Here is a 17,432-nt window from a genome sequence, read left to right as displayed (position 1 = left end):
TTCTATGTTCTTGTCCTCCCCTTCTGTAAATGTGCTTTTGAAACATTTTCACAGGATCAGTAGTATCAATTGAAGTAGGAACACAGGCCACCATCACATCTTGGTTACTGGGTAAGGTATTACTGGAAACAATTTTTCATGGCCTGTCTTACTGCAGAATTTGACAACAAAGGAAAGTTATGAATGGAATAATACACTAAATACAGGAAAGACAACCGCTCACCTATAGCTGACTGAGAGAAACGCGCAATGGAAAACAGTATTCACTCTAGCTTTCTAGCTCCTGACTTTTCTCTAGCACACGAGTACACACTTTCAGACAAACAACCACACAGACACACAAATGCACATACCTGCGGTGAGATTGCTTATTCATTATCCTTTACTGAGAGCAGTAGGGGAACTAAATGTGCCTCTGAAAACCAAATTGGTTTTATAGGTAAGGTGGTTACACTCAAAAGCAGCACAAACTCTGAATTACTAATCCAATTATGATTACATGAAAAAATCATTTTATATCTCACCTCTTTCATTTACAAGGGCAATCCCAAAGGTAAGGTCTCCTAATTTTTTTGTAAGTACATAGACCTGTTTATTTCTACAATGATTTACATCAGTTTAAAGCTTGAACATTTACTATTTTTCGACATAATCACCATTTCTGTTGATGCATTTTTGTAGATTCTGTGGCACTTTTTGTATGCCCATGTCATACCAGCTCGCCGCCATGCTGTTCAGAAACTTGCGTGATCGTTTCTTGGCCTCAGGTGTAAAGTGGTATGACCAGGTTTCGTCACCCATGACAACTGAGTCCAGAAAGTTGGCCTGCTCGGCTGCAAGGTGGTGAAGAAATGCGCGGGAAGCATCAACTCATTGCCGCATGTGGTTGTCAGTCAGCATGCGTGGCACCCATCTTGTGCACACCTTCTGATAGTTCAATGTTTCCATTAAAATTCTGTGAGCGGTGTGCTTTGGGAAACCTCAGGACCCAACGTGCAGAGATCATCCAGGGCGATCCACCAATCTTCACGCATGCTTTGCTCAACCTTCAACACTGTCTCCTCAGAAATTGATGATCTCCCACTCCCTTGTTCGTCATGAATTTCGGTCCGACCAGCTGCAAACTCTCTACACCACTTACAAACATTTTTGACATCCATGCATGACTCACCATACACTTCCGTCTAGCGGATTTCAATCGGCGCAGTGCCCTTTGCATCCAAAACCTGAATAACTGCGTGCAATTCGCACTTGGCGGTAACATCCAACAGGAGCTCCATTCTCAATGGCTGCCAAGCCAAGACAGTGCCTCAGCATGGCGTGCGCATGTTTACACACAGCGCGTGAATCATTCTTCATAACAGTGCCACACAAACAGAGGTCTGTACTTACAAAAAAATAGGAGACCTTGCTTTTGGGATTACCCTCGTAGTTTGCCCCACTACATATCACATTTCCTATAGCTTTCTCATGAAGTCAGGTTCTAGTACGTCTCAGAAAGAAAAAAAATTAATGCTATCGCAATCATAATTGCTTCATTCTCATGTTTTACATAAGATGAATAATAATTGTACATTACCACTGGATCAGAGAGCTGTGGAGTAGAGTTGCTCCATTTCAGTTTGTCAGAGGCACTCAGCATGTTACAAACTCTAGCCATCAGTGCATCTTCTCGCATTCTAGCAGCATCACGCACCTCACGAACCAGTTCTGCAGAAGGTGAAAAACAACCTGTGTTATTATCAAATTAAAAATGAAGTAAAACATTGTCAGTATCAAAATATAAAGTCAAGACAGTATTACACGAAGTCCTGTGTACTACCTACATTTGAAAGGTTTAAAGTGTATGCAACAATGGGTATTAATTTCTTGATTCTGCTGTTAGTCTTCCTACAATTGTGTAGGCTAACATCTCTCAATCTATATCATGGTTTCCTTTAACACGTCATCCCTAGCCACGTTTGTCTAATGTGGCACTTATAGAACAGTGTAATGACATAATGCTCTAAAATTTGAGTAGAATAAACAACAGATCCAATGAGGAAGAGTTTTAAAAAGTGTGGTAAAGTATTCCATGTGTTAAATTTGCATGAGAGGTGTGTGAAAAGTTGTGTGAAATTTATCAGTGGCCAAGAATTGTCTGTCTACATGAAGAAAACATTACTTTAGCACCGGTAATAAAGTCACGAGACATAGTTATTAAAAGTGCCTACAAAGTGACAGTAACAGTGATAAAAATGCTGTTTGCACAAAACTCCAAAATATAACAACAAAATCATGAATCATATACAGAAAAACTTAAGTGAAAAAATCTGTAAAGTAATAAGTTCAGGTTTTTATTTCTTCCCAAATGAATCTGTAGAATCTGCCAAGGTAGAATAAATGTCAGACTCTAAATCAGTGAATAAATATTAATGATCAAGGGTAAAATATCAATAAAATCGAAAATAAAGGTGAGGCAGTACTGAAACTGGTAATGGAAAAGACTAATTTCTCACTATAAGTGACTAAGTAAAACCAACTTCAAAAATCGATATTAGTTTAGCAATCGTCAAATGAATAAACAACTCAACAACATATCATGCACAAAGAAGGGGCATAACATGAATCCAGCAAGGATTGTTAAGTTGTTTTTGTGTATATGGAATAAATTCTCTCCAAAGCAACAGTGAGGAAGAACTTGTTAATGAAACAAGAAATATAATTTGAAGTGTTAGAGACCTCTACACAATTTCTGGGTTATAATCAATGACATAATGCAGAAGATCAGTAAGAGAAAAATATATATAGTGAATTAATTCAAAAACTAGTGATCATTGTAATAAATTTGGAGCAGCACACACAGATTATAAAAAGGTTGTAATTAATAAACGTCTGGGAAGGATGATTTGTCTTCAAACGGTTTAGGCTCCAAAATGATTAGTAATATGTTCAGTGATACTTGTCTAACCATCACATATAAGAGAAACTAATAAAAACCAGTGGTGACATACATATCAGATTATAAAAAAACTATATCTACATACTTTCCAACCAAAATCATACTTAAAATTATATCTATCATGCGCTATAACGTAAAACAAAAAATCCAGGATGGAATAAAAACAATGATGAAATGAATTATAACAATCCTTTGTATAATCACTATATAACTGAACTGTATTAATGAACCATAAAAAGCAGTTGTTATCTTATCAGAGAATTATATTGTAAAATATGTAATTTTTTTGTCAAACTAATTTGATTTACAATGAGGAAAAAATGGCTTATGGAATGGCCTATAGGTTTCTTCTTACCAAGACTAGCACATCACAAGCAAAAACCAATGAAGTTGAAGATACATTCTCAGACATCAGTGGACATAAATTGCTGACTGCATTTTTACACAACAGAAAACAAAAAGTAAATGTCTCACCTAACACTGTAAATCATTCTTCCGTGTGAAAAATAACACATGGCATCCTTCACTCTCCCCTCTAGGACATACCCAGTCTCTACCTTAACATAAATATAATATTGTTTCTGTTGGCTGCATTAATCAAAAATTGTAAATCATAATGAAATCCCTGACTTAGACACTAGTACACTTGGTAGTCTACATTGTTCCTGGTAAATTAGCTAACTTTGGTGCTGTCAGACCCAGATAAAAGGAAGAGAAATTAAAATAATTCCAGAAAAAAAGAAGAAGAAGAAAAACATAGTGAACATTGATTCTGTTAAATTGGAATATGTATGTTGGACATATAGCAAATAAATTATGTAGTTTTAACTTTGAAATGCAAGCATTATCCAGTGCCACTGGCAGGGACACATGGGAAATAACACATTACAGTTATTTTCAATTTGTTAACAAGTAGGGTATTCTATTTTAAGGGAGCTCCAAGCAACAAATCCCAGGGAAAAAAAAATCTGTGCATCCGAGGGAATTAAATCTTCAACTATTTAAGTGCCTTTGTACTTTTAACATACCTCTCCCATTCTGTAAGTGTGAAATTATATTTTAAAACATCAAAAAAGAAATAATCAAGGAAAATTATTTTGTCCACTTATATAATACAAGAAATAAAGATAACTTCATGCCTCTTATTTATCTATTTAAATTATACACTTAAGACTCCCGATTACCTGGGAATGAAAATATGCAATTAAAACTGAAAGACATTCTGAACCCAAAACCATGGTCAATGGAGAAAAAAGGGTAACAATACTCCGCTACAAACACATTACTACCCAGTGGGAGGGTTCATGAAGGACAAGTTAATTTTTTAAAAAGGATGTCATCTATCATTAATCTTACTGCAATTTATACACAGTAAAATTCTCTATTCATGTTACAACAATGTGTCTCTCATTAATTAAATGCTGTTTTATTTCAGTGAAGTTATACTACAAATTTCTGACATGACTCCTGTGCTGTTATCAAATGCTAAATGTATGATACGAGACATATGCATAGTAAAAAATAGATACAAAACTAAAAAAAGAACTCATCACACACAAAACGTGGAATTTAATATGAAGGTTTGATAGATTAAATTAAACATGTCCAGGGTCTTAAAAAATTAATGCTATTCATACACAGGTGAATGGGACTATTCTTTAACAAAAGTTCATAAGCAAACAGCACAAAATACTACAGGTACAAAGAAAGCGAAGGAATGGGAAATCCAAAAATGAACGGACAGCTATCAGAAAGAAGGTGAGAGTTTCAAACATATAATATGAGAAATATGATAAAATATCCTCAAATGCACAATATTGTACAAAAATGTTGGGGGTTAATTTGGTGGAAGAGACCGAACAGTGATGTTATCGGTCTCATCAGATTAGGGAGGGATGGGGAAGGAAGTTGGCCGTGCCCTTTCAAAGGAATCATCCCAGTATTTGCCTGAAGCGATTTAGGGAAATCACAGAAAACACAAATCAGGATGGCCGGACATGCGATTGAACCGTCGTCCTCCCAAATGTGAGTCCAGTGAGCTAACCACTGCGCCACCTTGCTCAGTGTACAAAAATGTCTACAAGAGAATGTCAAACAATACAAAGAAACAATAAGAGAAATGTCTGCAAATGAAGAGACTATAAAGAAAACAAACTATGTTTGCTAGACACACCATATTTCAATAGTTGAGATTGAAAATGTCACAGCAACTAGCAACAGACAGAAAACTGTACAAGCATTTAAAATTTGTATAAAAGTTTATACAGTTCAGGACCTGAATCAGAAACACAGACGGCTGATAACAGAAATAATGATAATCTGTAAGTATGGCTAGAGAGGGTGTAATTCAGGTATGGAGAAAGGAAAGGTGCCAGAAGATGATTAAAGCTGAAGAAAATTAAAACAAAAGGAACATGCAGCGAAATTGTTCATGATACAGAATGTCTGCAGAGAAAGACAATCCCACACAACTGTAAAATTCCTATGAACTTTTCTACTTCACAAGAAATAGAAAAGACAAGACTTGAAAAACTATAGCCCAAACACACACACACACACACACACACACACACACACACACACGCACACAGAGAGAGAGAGAGAGAGAGAGAGAGAGAGAGAGAGAGAGAGAAATACACAGAGACATTGCAGCTTCCTTGTGTTGTCCTAATAACTTCATTTCACACTCATCAACATGCAAGTTGCTGATGTGGCACCCAACAGAATGATTTGCACCAGGCAGCTGAACAACCTTGGCCAATAATGCTGCAGGATCACTTCAACAGATTTCAAAAACTAATGGAAGAACTTAACAGAGCAAGTTGGGAAATAAGTGTGAAAAATTAATATAGGTAAGATTACATAATATATAATTAACACATTAGAAATTAAATACATAAAATTAATAATGAAATCATAAAACTGCTGATGGGATGATGATGGTGATGGTTAGTGTTTAATGTCCGCTGATGGGATGTTTGGGATGTTGTGTACATGTTAGCTGAAGACTACTTGATGGACAGTGAAAGAAATACACAGAATAGTACAAACTGGATTGGTATGCTTTGGGTAGACCTAAATAAGTCTTCAAACCTAAGCTTCCAAGAGATCTGAAAAGAAAGAAGTTTACAACCACTGGTAGTGCATATTATCAGTTTTGACTTACGGCAGAAAGATATCAACTTTTAATGTGAAAGCTTTCAAAAACCAAATGTTGCTCAGGACAAATGGAAAGATACACAGTGTTGATTAACTAAAGGAGGCAAGAAAACAAATGGTTCACAGGAAAAATATTGGAGTGGAAGGTGTAATTATAATTTAAAAAAATGAAATGGAAAGCATGAAATAAAGAGGTCAAGAAGTTCTTTCCTGGATTACAAGAGACAAGAAAAGACCAAAATGACAACCTAATGGTTGACAGGTAGATGACATTAGAAATGATGCAGAAGCAGCAAGGACGTGAAGGATGTGTACTGTTGAGGACTGTAATGCACAGAGAAATCTAGAGGAAGGCTTTATCCAGGAGTGGATGTCAAATAAGTGATACCATTGATAACATCATTGGATGTGACTGAACTCCTGTTCCAACTCTACTAACTTCATTACAAAAAAGTCACTGTATTCACTTTAGGCAGTATGCCTAGTCTGTGAATAGCTATTTTTAGTTCAGAAGTTAGGAAACTTATTCTACCATCTTAATCAAAATTAGATGTACAATGTAGATGTTTATGTACTCTTGTGAAACAATGTTTGAATGCAGAAGTCTTTGCCCAAATTTCCTCAGTCTACTACCATGTCGATCAGAACACCGATTTTCTACAAATTCACTCATAGAAGTAGGGGATCTGACAACCTTATCCGTGTTATACTGACCTCCTTGAGCCTGAATAGTATGGCAAGACACGTGAAACATGCGGAATGTAGGCACAGGTGTGAGCAAAGCAGTCTCAGCACAGGCCTGAATGTTTCTAATCTTGGAGTCTGGGATCAACACAACCAGTTCATTTATTGATAATGTGAAGTACTGTCAGTGCTGTTAGCTGTCAGCCTGTCTGCTTTGTAGATTGAAGGTGCACTTAAATATAGAGTACTGCAGACACTGGTTAATTTGGTTGTCTGCAGAGCAATTTAATGGGCAGCCCATCAAATTGGTTCCCCAGGAAGTGACCCATACATCTGGGTACCGATAAGGTACATAAAGCTGCATGGTATGAACACCTGCAGGTAACTTGGGGATCTGCTCTGGTTGGTCCTATTCACAGAAATCATTTCTCATTTCCTGTTTGTACACTCAAAATTCCACTTCTGCAAATAATGTTACCTGAAAGCATCCCTGGTTCATAACTTCGAGATACATTCCTCCACGTAGCAGTCTGCAACTTTAAAGTTTCAAGTTCTGTGCGTAGCTCCTGCAACTCTCGTGACATAGTCTTCATCATGTTATGAAGAGAAGCAATCTGCTCAGGAACACTGGGGCCAATAACAGCAGAAGCACCAGCATCTTCACTGCCACTCTCATCTTCACTGCTTGCAACTGCAGGGCCAAGGCCAGGGTCACTGAACCTAAAGAAACAGATATTGCAGCTCATTACACCTGAGAGGCATGCACTACATTTCTTCACCTGTTCTTCTATAATAAACACTTCCTTAATGCCACCAGCTACACAAGCTTTTCAAGTGAGAGTTTTGATGGCAACATGAACATGAATCTACAGTAATAAAGAGGGGAGTGATGACACCACTGAAGTGCTACGAGTCTAATAAATACATTTTTATTTTAATAATAATGCCCATTTTTCTGCATATATTTTCAGTGCAGGCCTAAGGTATTAAATTGATTTACATGCAATATGTACACAAACTAAGTGTGACTGACAATAAACACGTGTGAAACACATGAAATGAAGAAACTAAAAATCCTGAGTTGTTTTGGGGTAATATGTCACTGCAATAGCCAGCCTGTATTAAATGATGATAACAGTAAAGGAACTATGGGGCATTAAGTAAACAATAATAGTAAGGGCTGTATCGACCTCAACAAGTGAATCAACATCTACCCATAGGTAACACTGAAAACAACCAATACCAGAGTGCTCTCCAGCAGCCAGTAGATCACCCCTACTACAATGCAAACACCGGAGAGTGTGTGGTTGTCATACACGTTCACCAAGCTGATGAAAGTACAAAATAAGGATGACAAATTAAAGGATCTGCTGAAAGGCAAGAGAGCCCTGCATTTGTGTCACATGCCAGTGCCAGGCACTGAGATACTGATACCTATACTACGACTAGTCATACGCTGACAGAAGCCATATGTCCATGTCCTTCAACAATAGTAGGTTTTCAACTCTCTACACAAAGTCAGCTACCGAGAACCTGCACTATGACAGTGCTAGTAATGCAGAGTTTCATGTGAACTGATATACAGAATGACTGCTGTATATGATCTCAAATCTGCATTCTCTACCAGAAGTGCAAAGTAACTCGGTACGCACAAGCCCTGCTCAGAAGTTTTGATAACCAATAGGCATGATTCTCATACATCCATCTGGACTTGGTAGGTCCACTCTTGGTCGCTCCTAACTACTGGTATTGCCTCACAGTTATCAATACATATACAACATGGCTGGAGGTATTTCCACTGGAAAAACCAAAAATGTGGCACCAGTGTTCACCTGCAGTTGAATTTTCCATTTTGGCTGTCCCCAGTAAACAACTTCCAATCAGGGTCAGCGGTCAAAGACAGAAATATTTTGTGCAATGGATTGCCTGTAAAGGATACACATGACAAAGACTTCACCACATCATGCAGTCAGATGACAACAATGTGGAGCACCTATACCATTCCTTGAAAGTCACTATAACTTGCCATATGACAGATTGGTGGATTGATACCCTCCCAGGAGTGCTGTTAGGATTGCACCATGTATTAAAAAAATGCCTGCAGCTGAGTTGCCGTAAGGCAAACCTCTGCATCTACCAGGAAAGTTTTTCAAACCATATCCCACCCTCTTCCACTAAACTCAAGATTTCCTTGCGGAGCTCAGGAGGAAAATGGAGACTATGCATCTGGGTGTAAATACACAGCATGGAAAACTGGCTATTTCTATTTTCAAAAACATGGCAATGATAAACACATTTTCCTCTGATGTGTCCCACTATACAAATCACTGGAGCAGTGCTACCAAGGCCCAAACACACTTATGGAATGAATTCTTCACATCAACGGGGCGGACACAGTAGTGGTCATTGACCGGTGCAAGCCAGCCTACGTAAGGGCAGAAGACACCACCAAAACGCAAGCCACTATTGGACACAGAACTCCTACCAGGCCGCAGCTGCCAGCACCACAAGATCATGCAGAACAGTGACTCCTGCCTGGAAATCAAACACCTAGGAGCAGCGGTCACCACCCAACACTATCAGACAGATGAAAAGTGAAATTCTGTTTGAATCCAGCAGACATTTTACAGCTCAACTTAGTGTTAAAAAACTCTTTTATTCTCCTTGTGGCGGTGTGGCTTCAGCTCGCAATTCACTCCATATCTATCCTTTGGCAACATCATGAATGGCCAATGCCAGGAAGACCACACTTTCTAGCAGCCAGCATGCACCTGACTGTGTGTGGTTGTCAGATACACATTATGTGAAGTAATCAGTGGGATGTAATAGTGTATACGGTAGTAGTTATTTATCTTGTTGTTCTACACATAAAAGAAGAGTTCTTTAGGTGAAATGTGACATCTGCTAGATACCTACAAGGGGAATGATTTCATTAGATCAAACCAAACGCCAGTTAGCTTCATCTCCTGAATGATTGCTCTTAATTTCCAATGATATAAGTAGTAATTGGAGTGAGTAAGAAAAACAAAAGAAAAATGGAACACTAATCATCTCTGTGAATAACTGTTCCTGTCTGAGACGAGAAAGACATTCCAAGCAGCTTGCAATTAATTTAATTCTGCAAAAGTAAGATGTTTTTGAGATTGCATTTGAAGAGCTAGTAAGATTCTAAGTATAGATCACATGTGTTTCCTTTGTCAAGTGTTTCCATCTTCCCGAAATTTACTCTGTTCTGTAGAAAAGACATAACATATTTCACCTCCACAGTGACAAGCGTTATCATCAGTTATTAATAATCACGTAACCCAACTAATGCAAAGTTAATATTAATACAGAGAACTTTACAGTCCCACAGGGCATTGAAAAAAAGTGTTGAATATTTTGAGAGGTGGTAGTACCCACTGAAACAAGAAAAATAAGTGCAATAAACATGAGTCCGAAAATGTATACTTTTCAGACAAGTCGAATAAACATTGGTCTGGAAATGCATACTTTCTGCGATAAAAAATCATATACAGGAGATCTTCAACATGACATCCATTCATAACAATGCACTCCTCTGTCCTCTGGCATAAGAAATGACACACACTTCGAAGTATACCCTGCTGTTGTTGTACCTGCTGGCACACATTAAAGCTATGACCCTGTAGTGTCTGCACATCATTGATAGGCATGGTAGGTGTGCCCCTCCCCCCAACCAATTCAGTGGTCCTGGTCCTGAAATGTCTGCATCAAATGTTCACGCACATTGTGCCAAAATTGTGATGGTGCGCCATCATGCAAGAACCATATTTATATTCATTGCTGCAATGGCACAGCCATAATAAAGGTAGGCAATACATTAATGAGAAAGTCTAGGTAATATGCCCCAGTTAACCTTTGTGGTAGCAAGTATGGCCCTATTAATCTATCACCAAGTATACCTACCCATACATAGATTGAAAAATGGTATTAATGCCCTCTTTCCTGCGCTGCTTGGGAATTTACATCTGCCCACGTGTTCTGGTTATGGAAATTCACAACACCATCTCTTGTGAACCCTGCCTCATTGGTAAATAAAATCTTGGATGTGAACTGTGCATCTGTGGCACACTTCTGCAACAGCCATTGACAGAACCACCGTCTGCCATCATGATTCTTCTTTTCTTCTTTTGCAGCAATTTTTCATGAAGTGTCATGTTCCCCTCCCTCCCGACAAAAGAGTGAGGCACACCTTCTGCATGGTTCAAGGGTACCTGTGCCCCCCAGACGCTGGAAAAGTCTGCCAAAGAGCTCATCAGAGGGCACTCTGTGCTGTGGATATTTTTCAGCGTAGAGGGCACAGGCTCGCAGGCTACATCTATTTGCGAAACCATAGCAGAATATTATATCCGCCATTTCACTTGTCAAATAGTAGGCTTACATTGCTAAGAAGTGGTCAAAAAGAAAAAATGTAAACATACTACACCATCCGTACATCCAGACAGTAAACACAAACATGAATCCGCATTTGGAAGATATGTACCTAGGGTTGATAGTACTGTACCATAAGACACACAAACATGACAAAAACTAATGTAGCCTACAACACGACTCTAACCACACAACTATGAGGATGATTTGAAAAGTTCCCGGAGTCACCACAAGAGGTCAGTGCTAGCACAATGAGTTGTTCACATGATACTTACTGGACTGTTGCCTGTGAATATGCGCCATGTCAGTGCTCTTGGAAGAAAACTGTGGTGGTGAAGTTGCTCTGTTGTTGTTCCCGTGTAGTGATTTGCAAAGATGGAAAAAAAAAAAAAATCGAGATTCAAGGAGCGATTAAGTACTTCATAAAGAAAGGTATGAAAGCAGAAGACATTCATGCTGATTCCCAGAATACACTGGGGGACTCTGCTCCTTCATATTCAACTGTTGCCAAGTGGACAAATGAATTTAAATTTGGCCGGGAGAGTTTAGATGATAATCCGTGCAGTGGTCAGCCACGGTGTGTCACTACTCCAGAAATCATTGCAAAAGTGCACAAAATGGTCACGGAGGATCGCTGATTGAAAGTGCCTGAAATTGCTCACGCTTGTCAGATGTCATCTGAAAGTGTATATCACAGTTTAACTGAAGAATTAGAAATGAAAAAACTATCTGCAAGATGGGCGCCACAACTCTTGACGCCGGATCAAAAATGCATGAGAATGGAACAATGCTTGGCCCACTTTAGGAGAAATGAACACAGATGAAACTTGGGTGCACTACTATACCCCAGAGACAAAACAAAAGTCAAAGCAGTGGAAACATGCTGATTCTCTGCCACCAAAGAAAGCAAAGATAATTCCTTCAGTGGGAAAGGTCATGGCATCAGCGTTCTGGGATGCCAAGGGAATTCTATTTGTAGATTATCTACCCAATAGGCAAATAACTACTGGAGAATACTATGCTAGCCTCCTGGACAAATTGCAACAAAAGATATGCGAAAAAAGGCTAGGTTTAGCAGGGAAGAAAGTCATCTACCGTCAAGACAATGCACACCCGCACACATGTGCTGTCACCAGTGCAAAATTACACAAACTAAGACATGAATTGTTGCCATACCCACCTTATTCACCTGATATGGCTCCGTCAGACTTCCATCTCTTCCCAAAACTGAAATTTTTTCTTGGTGTATGAAGATTCACTTCAAACAAAGAATTGATAGCCGGAGTTGACAATTATTTTGCAGGACTGGAGGAAACTCATTTTCGTGATGGGATCAAGACACTGGAACATCATTGCACCAAGTGCATTAACCTACAAGGAGACTACGCTAAATATAAAAGAAGTTTCAGTGCTGTAAGTACTTTTTTCCGTTCCAAGAACATTTCAAACCATCCTCGTACCTACTGACCGCCTAATGGTAGGCAGGCCACTCTGAGTATGACACCATAATATCCTGCCAACATATTTGATAGAGCATCAATGCAACACCTGTGCTAATATCCACAACTAGGTGTCGTGCAGTCCTCCCTATAAACATATGTTTATCTCGGAAAGTATGTGTTTCCAGGCCCATGACATTGGACTTATTTTTCTTGTTTCGATGGGTACTATCACTTCTCAAAGTATTCAATGCTTTTTTTTAACAACCCGTATAGACAGCATCAAATTCACATATTAAGAAAAGAAATACTTCCATTACAGTTGTGTCCAGTAACTGACAGTAAATATAACTGAACAAGAAGTACATAGATTTTTAATATACATAAGTAGGAAATAGCATTGAAAAATAGCTAAAATGCAAGACATTGCATGTTAAAATATAAATTTTTCATAGCTGAAATAAAGTATTGCACTGACTTTGTATGAAGAGTAAAACTGCACAGTATGATGAGAAAGATCAACGACCATTGAATACCTCAGTAATACGTAATACGCAATGACCAATTTTGTCAATAGTTCCATATCACATAAAACCTATCTAAGCATAATAAGTCACAAGCGCTAAAGTACCAACACCGATCAACTCTGACAGAGTGATGCAAAACCTAAGGCAGACAGACATATGTATTCTAAACAATGTAGGAGGCAAGCAGCATCCCTGTTTAAATCCTTTTTAATTCTGAAGGGTTGTCATGAAATTTTCCCCACTTTGACTACATACTCTGCAAACTTGTACAGGTTGTATATACTTCTGTAACATAAGTCTCATCATGTTCACTCCTCCTTAGCACTTCAAGCAGTTTCTTCATGGGCACTGTGCCAAACACCTTATCAAGATCTATGAACACTAACTATAATCTATCTCACCAAATATACTCCCAAAAAACCACAGACCTGTGGAGCAGGAAATGAGCAGGAACGGGTATTCAGAAAACAAGGAATCAATGTTTGTGCACATTGTTCTTTGCAAATGATCAGGTAGAGGAAGAAGATTATATCTGCTTTATGCTAAGAAAACTATTAGAAGAATATGAAATACAATGTGATAGTAAATTTTCAAAAGACTGTATATCTACGCAGTGGAAAAATTTAGGATTCGTATTGGTAGAGAGCCAGTGCATCAAGGCAAACAAAAAATTTAAATATTTGGGTAACATCAAATGGGAAGATGGAGTAAGTAATTGGGAAATACAGCAACATGTAGCCCATGGGATAGCAGCAATCCAGAAGCTAAACCCTCTGTTGTGGTCTTCTAAGTTGGAAAAGAAAGAAGGTGCTCTACAGGAATATTGTAGAGCCTATAACATACTATGCATGATGGGAACACTGGGAGTTTACTGGAAGAAAATAAAAACAAATTGAGAATTGTAGAAATGGACTATCTCAGAAGATCATGTAGAATATTTTGACGAGATCACATAAGAAATACAATGATTAGGGATATAACCCAGACTCAAAAAAACATCACATATAGAATAGAAGAACAGCAGCTCACCTGGTACTGACATTCAATGCGAATGACAAATGACAGACACCCAAAGAAGATCTCAATGTACCATCCTCATGGAAGGAGGAGGAGAGGAAAACCAAAGCTATCTTTCCATGCTTCCTAGTCTTCTTCTAATTCTCTTTTTCTCATTGCTCCCTTTATTCCATCTAATCAGGCTACCTTGGGCTTCCTCTTTGTCTTCTTCCCGATGGATGGTAAATCATGATCTTCTTTGGCTGTCTGTTATAATAACAATAACAAAGGCAACATACAGCATTTATGTTTGACTGGCCATTCTGGTTTTCCCTCAAGTCATTTACCCTTCACATGCCAATGTTCATCACATATCCAACATTTGCAATAGTTCGCTGAACTGAGAAAACAGGGCTGCGCAAAAACTGGAAGATTTTTTTGTTAATCCACATACAAAAAGTAATAACACAGAAACAGCTTTGTTGCTGAACTATTTCATAATACTTTGCGTGTTGAAAATCCTTTCATTCAATCACCCATATATTATTCTGTTATGGAGCCAACAAGCTGTCTGTCCGCATGAATGACCACCAACAAACTGTGGTCAAGAAACAAGTGGACCATCCTGTTGCTGAGCACGCTGCTAAACATGAAAGCCTTCATTTCAATGACTGCTTCACAGTCTGTGCCATATGGCTCCTTCCTATCAACAGCAGCTTTTCTGAACTACACAAGTGGGAACTTTCCCTGCAATACCTCCTACGTTCCCATAACCCACCTGCCCTCAACCTTCATTAGTCACTGTCCTCATCCAACCAGCCCCTTGCCTGTTCCCATTCAAGCACTACTACATGACCCTCATTCCAACATCACACCCAGTCTTTGTTCTTCTCTCATTTCCCACTACCCCCTCCCTCCCCTCCCCTCCGTCTAACCTGCAGCACTTCACTGTCTGCCACCGCTACCCTACTATCTCCCCCTCCCTCCTCCGCCCCCCCCCCCCCCCAGCCTCCTCCTTACCCCCACCCAGTTGCCACTTCCATAATGCACTGGTGCTGCTGCTTGCAGTGTGGTTTCAGTTGCCTGAGACTGCAGCCATGTGTCTGAGTTGTGTCATTTATGATAGTCTTTTTGTCGTGCCTATCGGAGATCCAGCATCTCCGCTGTATGGTGAGTAGCTACTTTCCTTTTCATAATATTGTTGCATTCCATCCCGGATGTTCCATTCTCTGTTATGGATCCTCTAGATACTCAACTGGTACATCAACACCTTCCTAGCAGACTTCACAAACCGTGGGCTGACGGGCCAACTTGCTGCCTGTGTAATTCAGGTACATGAGAGCACAAAAGTGCTGAGTTAGCACAGCAAAAGCCTCCGCTATGGCTCTATAGCAACCGTGGTTACCATACACAGGGCCCTAACACTTGCTGTCGAGGCTCCATACATGATGAGAAACACAGGGTAGAGCCCATATAAATAAAGGCCACACTGGCCTTGCAGTGGCTGTTGTCAACTGCAGCTTACACCGAGAATCCCTCCACACCAGCCATCAACCCACTGCAGGTCACCCAGTCTCATCTACACTATCCACTGGTCTATGGGCTGCACCTAAAACTGATGCTACTGGCATCTGAATTGGCACATTCCAGTTGGGACCTGTTGCTGGCTGACATCAACCAACTCCTGGGCATCTTCAAGGGGTCTCTGGTATGCAGGCGGTGCTGAGGTGCCCTCTGTGCCTAGCCCACTGCAGGCTGCAGGCTTGTTGCTGCCTTCACACCTACCGACGTGGCCAGTCTGCTTGCAAGACTGCTGCCCCGTGTGCCTGAAGTCTGCTGGCCTGACAAGGCTGCACACCTGCCAAGGTGCTGACACCTCTCCTTTGTTGCAGCCACCTTTCTGGCTCAGCGACCTGGCACTGACAGATGTCTCACACTGTGACGTGCTGAGCTGGACATGTACTGCCACCCAGGGTCAACACACACACACTGGGACACTGTCTGCTTCAGCTGTATGAATTCTGCTGAATAAATTTGTGTTGTTACCACTGCATTCATGATTCCACAACAGCTGTAGGACTGGGTCTTCATGCCTGCTGTCTAGTCACCCATCACAACCTGTGATAACTGGTGTCATAAGTGACCAGTGACATAGAACAACATCGTGGGTTTGCATGCCATGTCATCAGTACAGCAGGGTGACACCGCCAGCGAGAGTGAACACATGGTGCACCACACTACTAGCAGTGCTAACCTCTACAGCTGTAAGGGGGTAAGCACCTTGCAGAAACGGCCACTGAAGGATGGGGTGCTTTTCACCAGCTAGGAGGACATTGTTTTAAATGATCACCAGTGGACATTGAGATTAACTTATAATGCTTGTTGGAGAGTAAGAAACTAGGTGTGAAGGCTGAATGAAGCTTTCTTGGATTTACTACCTGGAAGCTGGGAAGAACAGAGCGTTAAGCGACATACAAGAGGAGTACCAGGTACTGTGTTTGTCATACAAGCACCTCTAGGACCAACTGCAGAAAGCTGTGGGCTTGGTACCATGCACGTTAAAGAGACAGAAGCAGAAATGAATAGATGCAGGAGGTAGACTGTCAAAAACGGTACTTGGCACACCAGGCACTGATGACGTCCAGAGGCTCAACAACACATTAGTACGTGCACAGAGAGAGGTGGGAAGGAGCTTCCGGAAAATCCCTGCACCACAACCCTACTTCCAGGAGTTAGGTTCACACTCGGAATATTCCATATATGACCTAGTGATGGTTATCACAAATTATTACAAGCAAGGGCGACCTACAGGAGCAGCATAGTTAGAGCTAAAAAGTAATAATGAGGTCAGCATGCGACATTTCAGGGCCCAGTTTTTGGCTAATACCTACCATAATGGGGCTGCAATTCTGAACTGCCATGGCCTCTACTGTAGTTTCCTGACAAATGTCTGGGGATACTACCCGCTAAAAATCTGAACTTTCTAAACAATACCGTGGATCCCAGCCTTCTCAGTTTTCTGAACAAGTCTACAGCAGTGCAAGAGGGGAGCATTAGTATGGCACAAACATTTCTACACACACAGCAGTATCACACCAAGTACCAGCACAAAATCACAGTGCAGGCAGTTCCACTTCACATATCATCTTGTTTCTGATTTTGGTTTATGCACCCTACCTCTATTTACAGCAGAAAGCTGCCCACTGTCCTGAACTCTCTGTCCACCATATACTACTGAGCAAGTGTGTCACCCTTAGAAAGTAATTAATCTTTAAGCATATGAGCCATCAGACA

The 17,432-nt window shown here is 40.0% G+C and overlaps 1 protein-coding gene across 1 annotated transcript in view; it reads right to left on the bottom strand.

Moving 5' to 3' along the window:
* The window catches only part of LOC124601260, a 235,693-nt gene that overhangs the window by 159,830 nt on the left and 58,431 nt on the right, over positions 1 to 17,432 (bottom strand). Inside the window, exons 4-5 of the mRNA XM_047136230.1 lie at positions 7,263 to 7,504; positions 1,580 to 1,710 (exon numbers count right to left, since the gene is read on the bottom strand). Of these exons, the coding sequence (XP_046992186.1) occupies positions 1,580 to 1,710; positions 7,263 to 7,504 (373 nt within the window). The remainder of the gene's footprint in view (positions 1 to 1,579; positions 1,711 to 7,262; positions 7,505 to 17,432) is intronic.

Source organism: Schistocerca americana, chromosome 1, assembly GCF_021461395.2.
Source record: "Schistocerca americana isolate TAMUIC-IGC-003095 chromosome 1, iqSchAmer2.1, whole genome shotgun sequence".
Classification (NCBI taxonomy): domain Eukaryota; kingdom Metazoa; phylum Arthropoda; class Insecta; order Orthoptera; family Acrididae; genus Schistocerca; species Schistocerca americana.
This window is presented reverse-complemented; position numbering and strand designations above follow the sequence as displayed.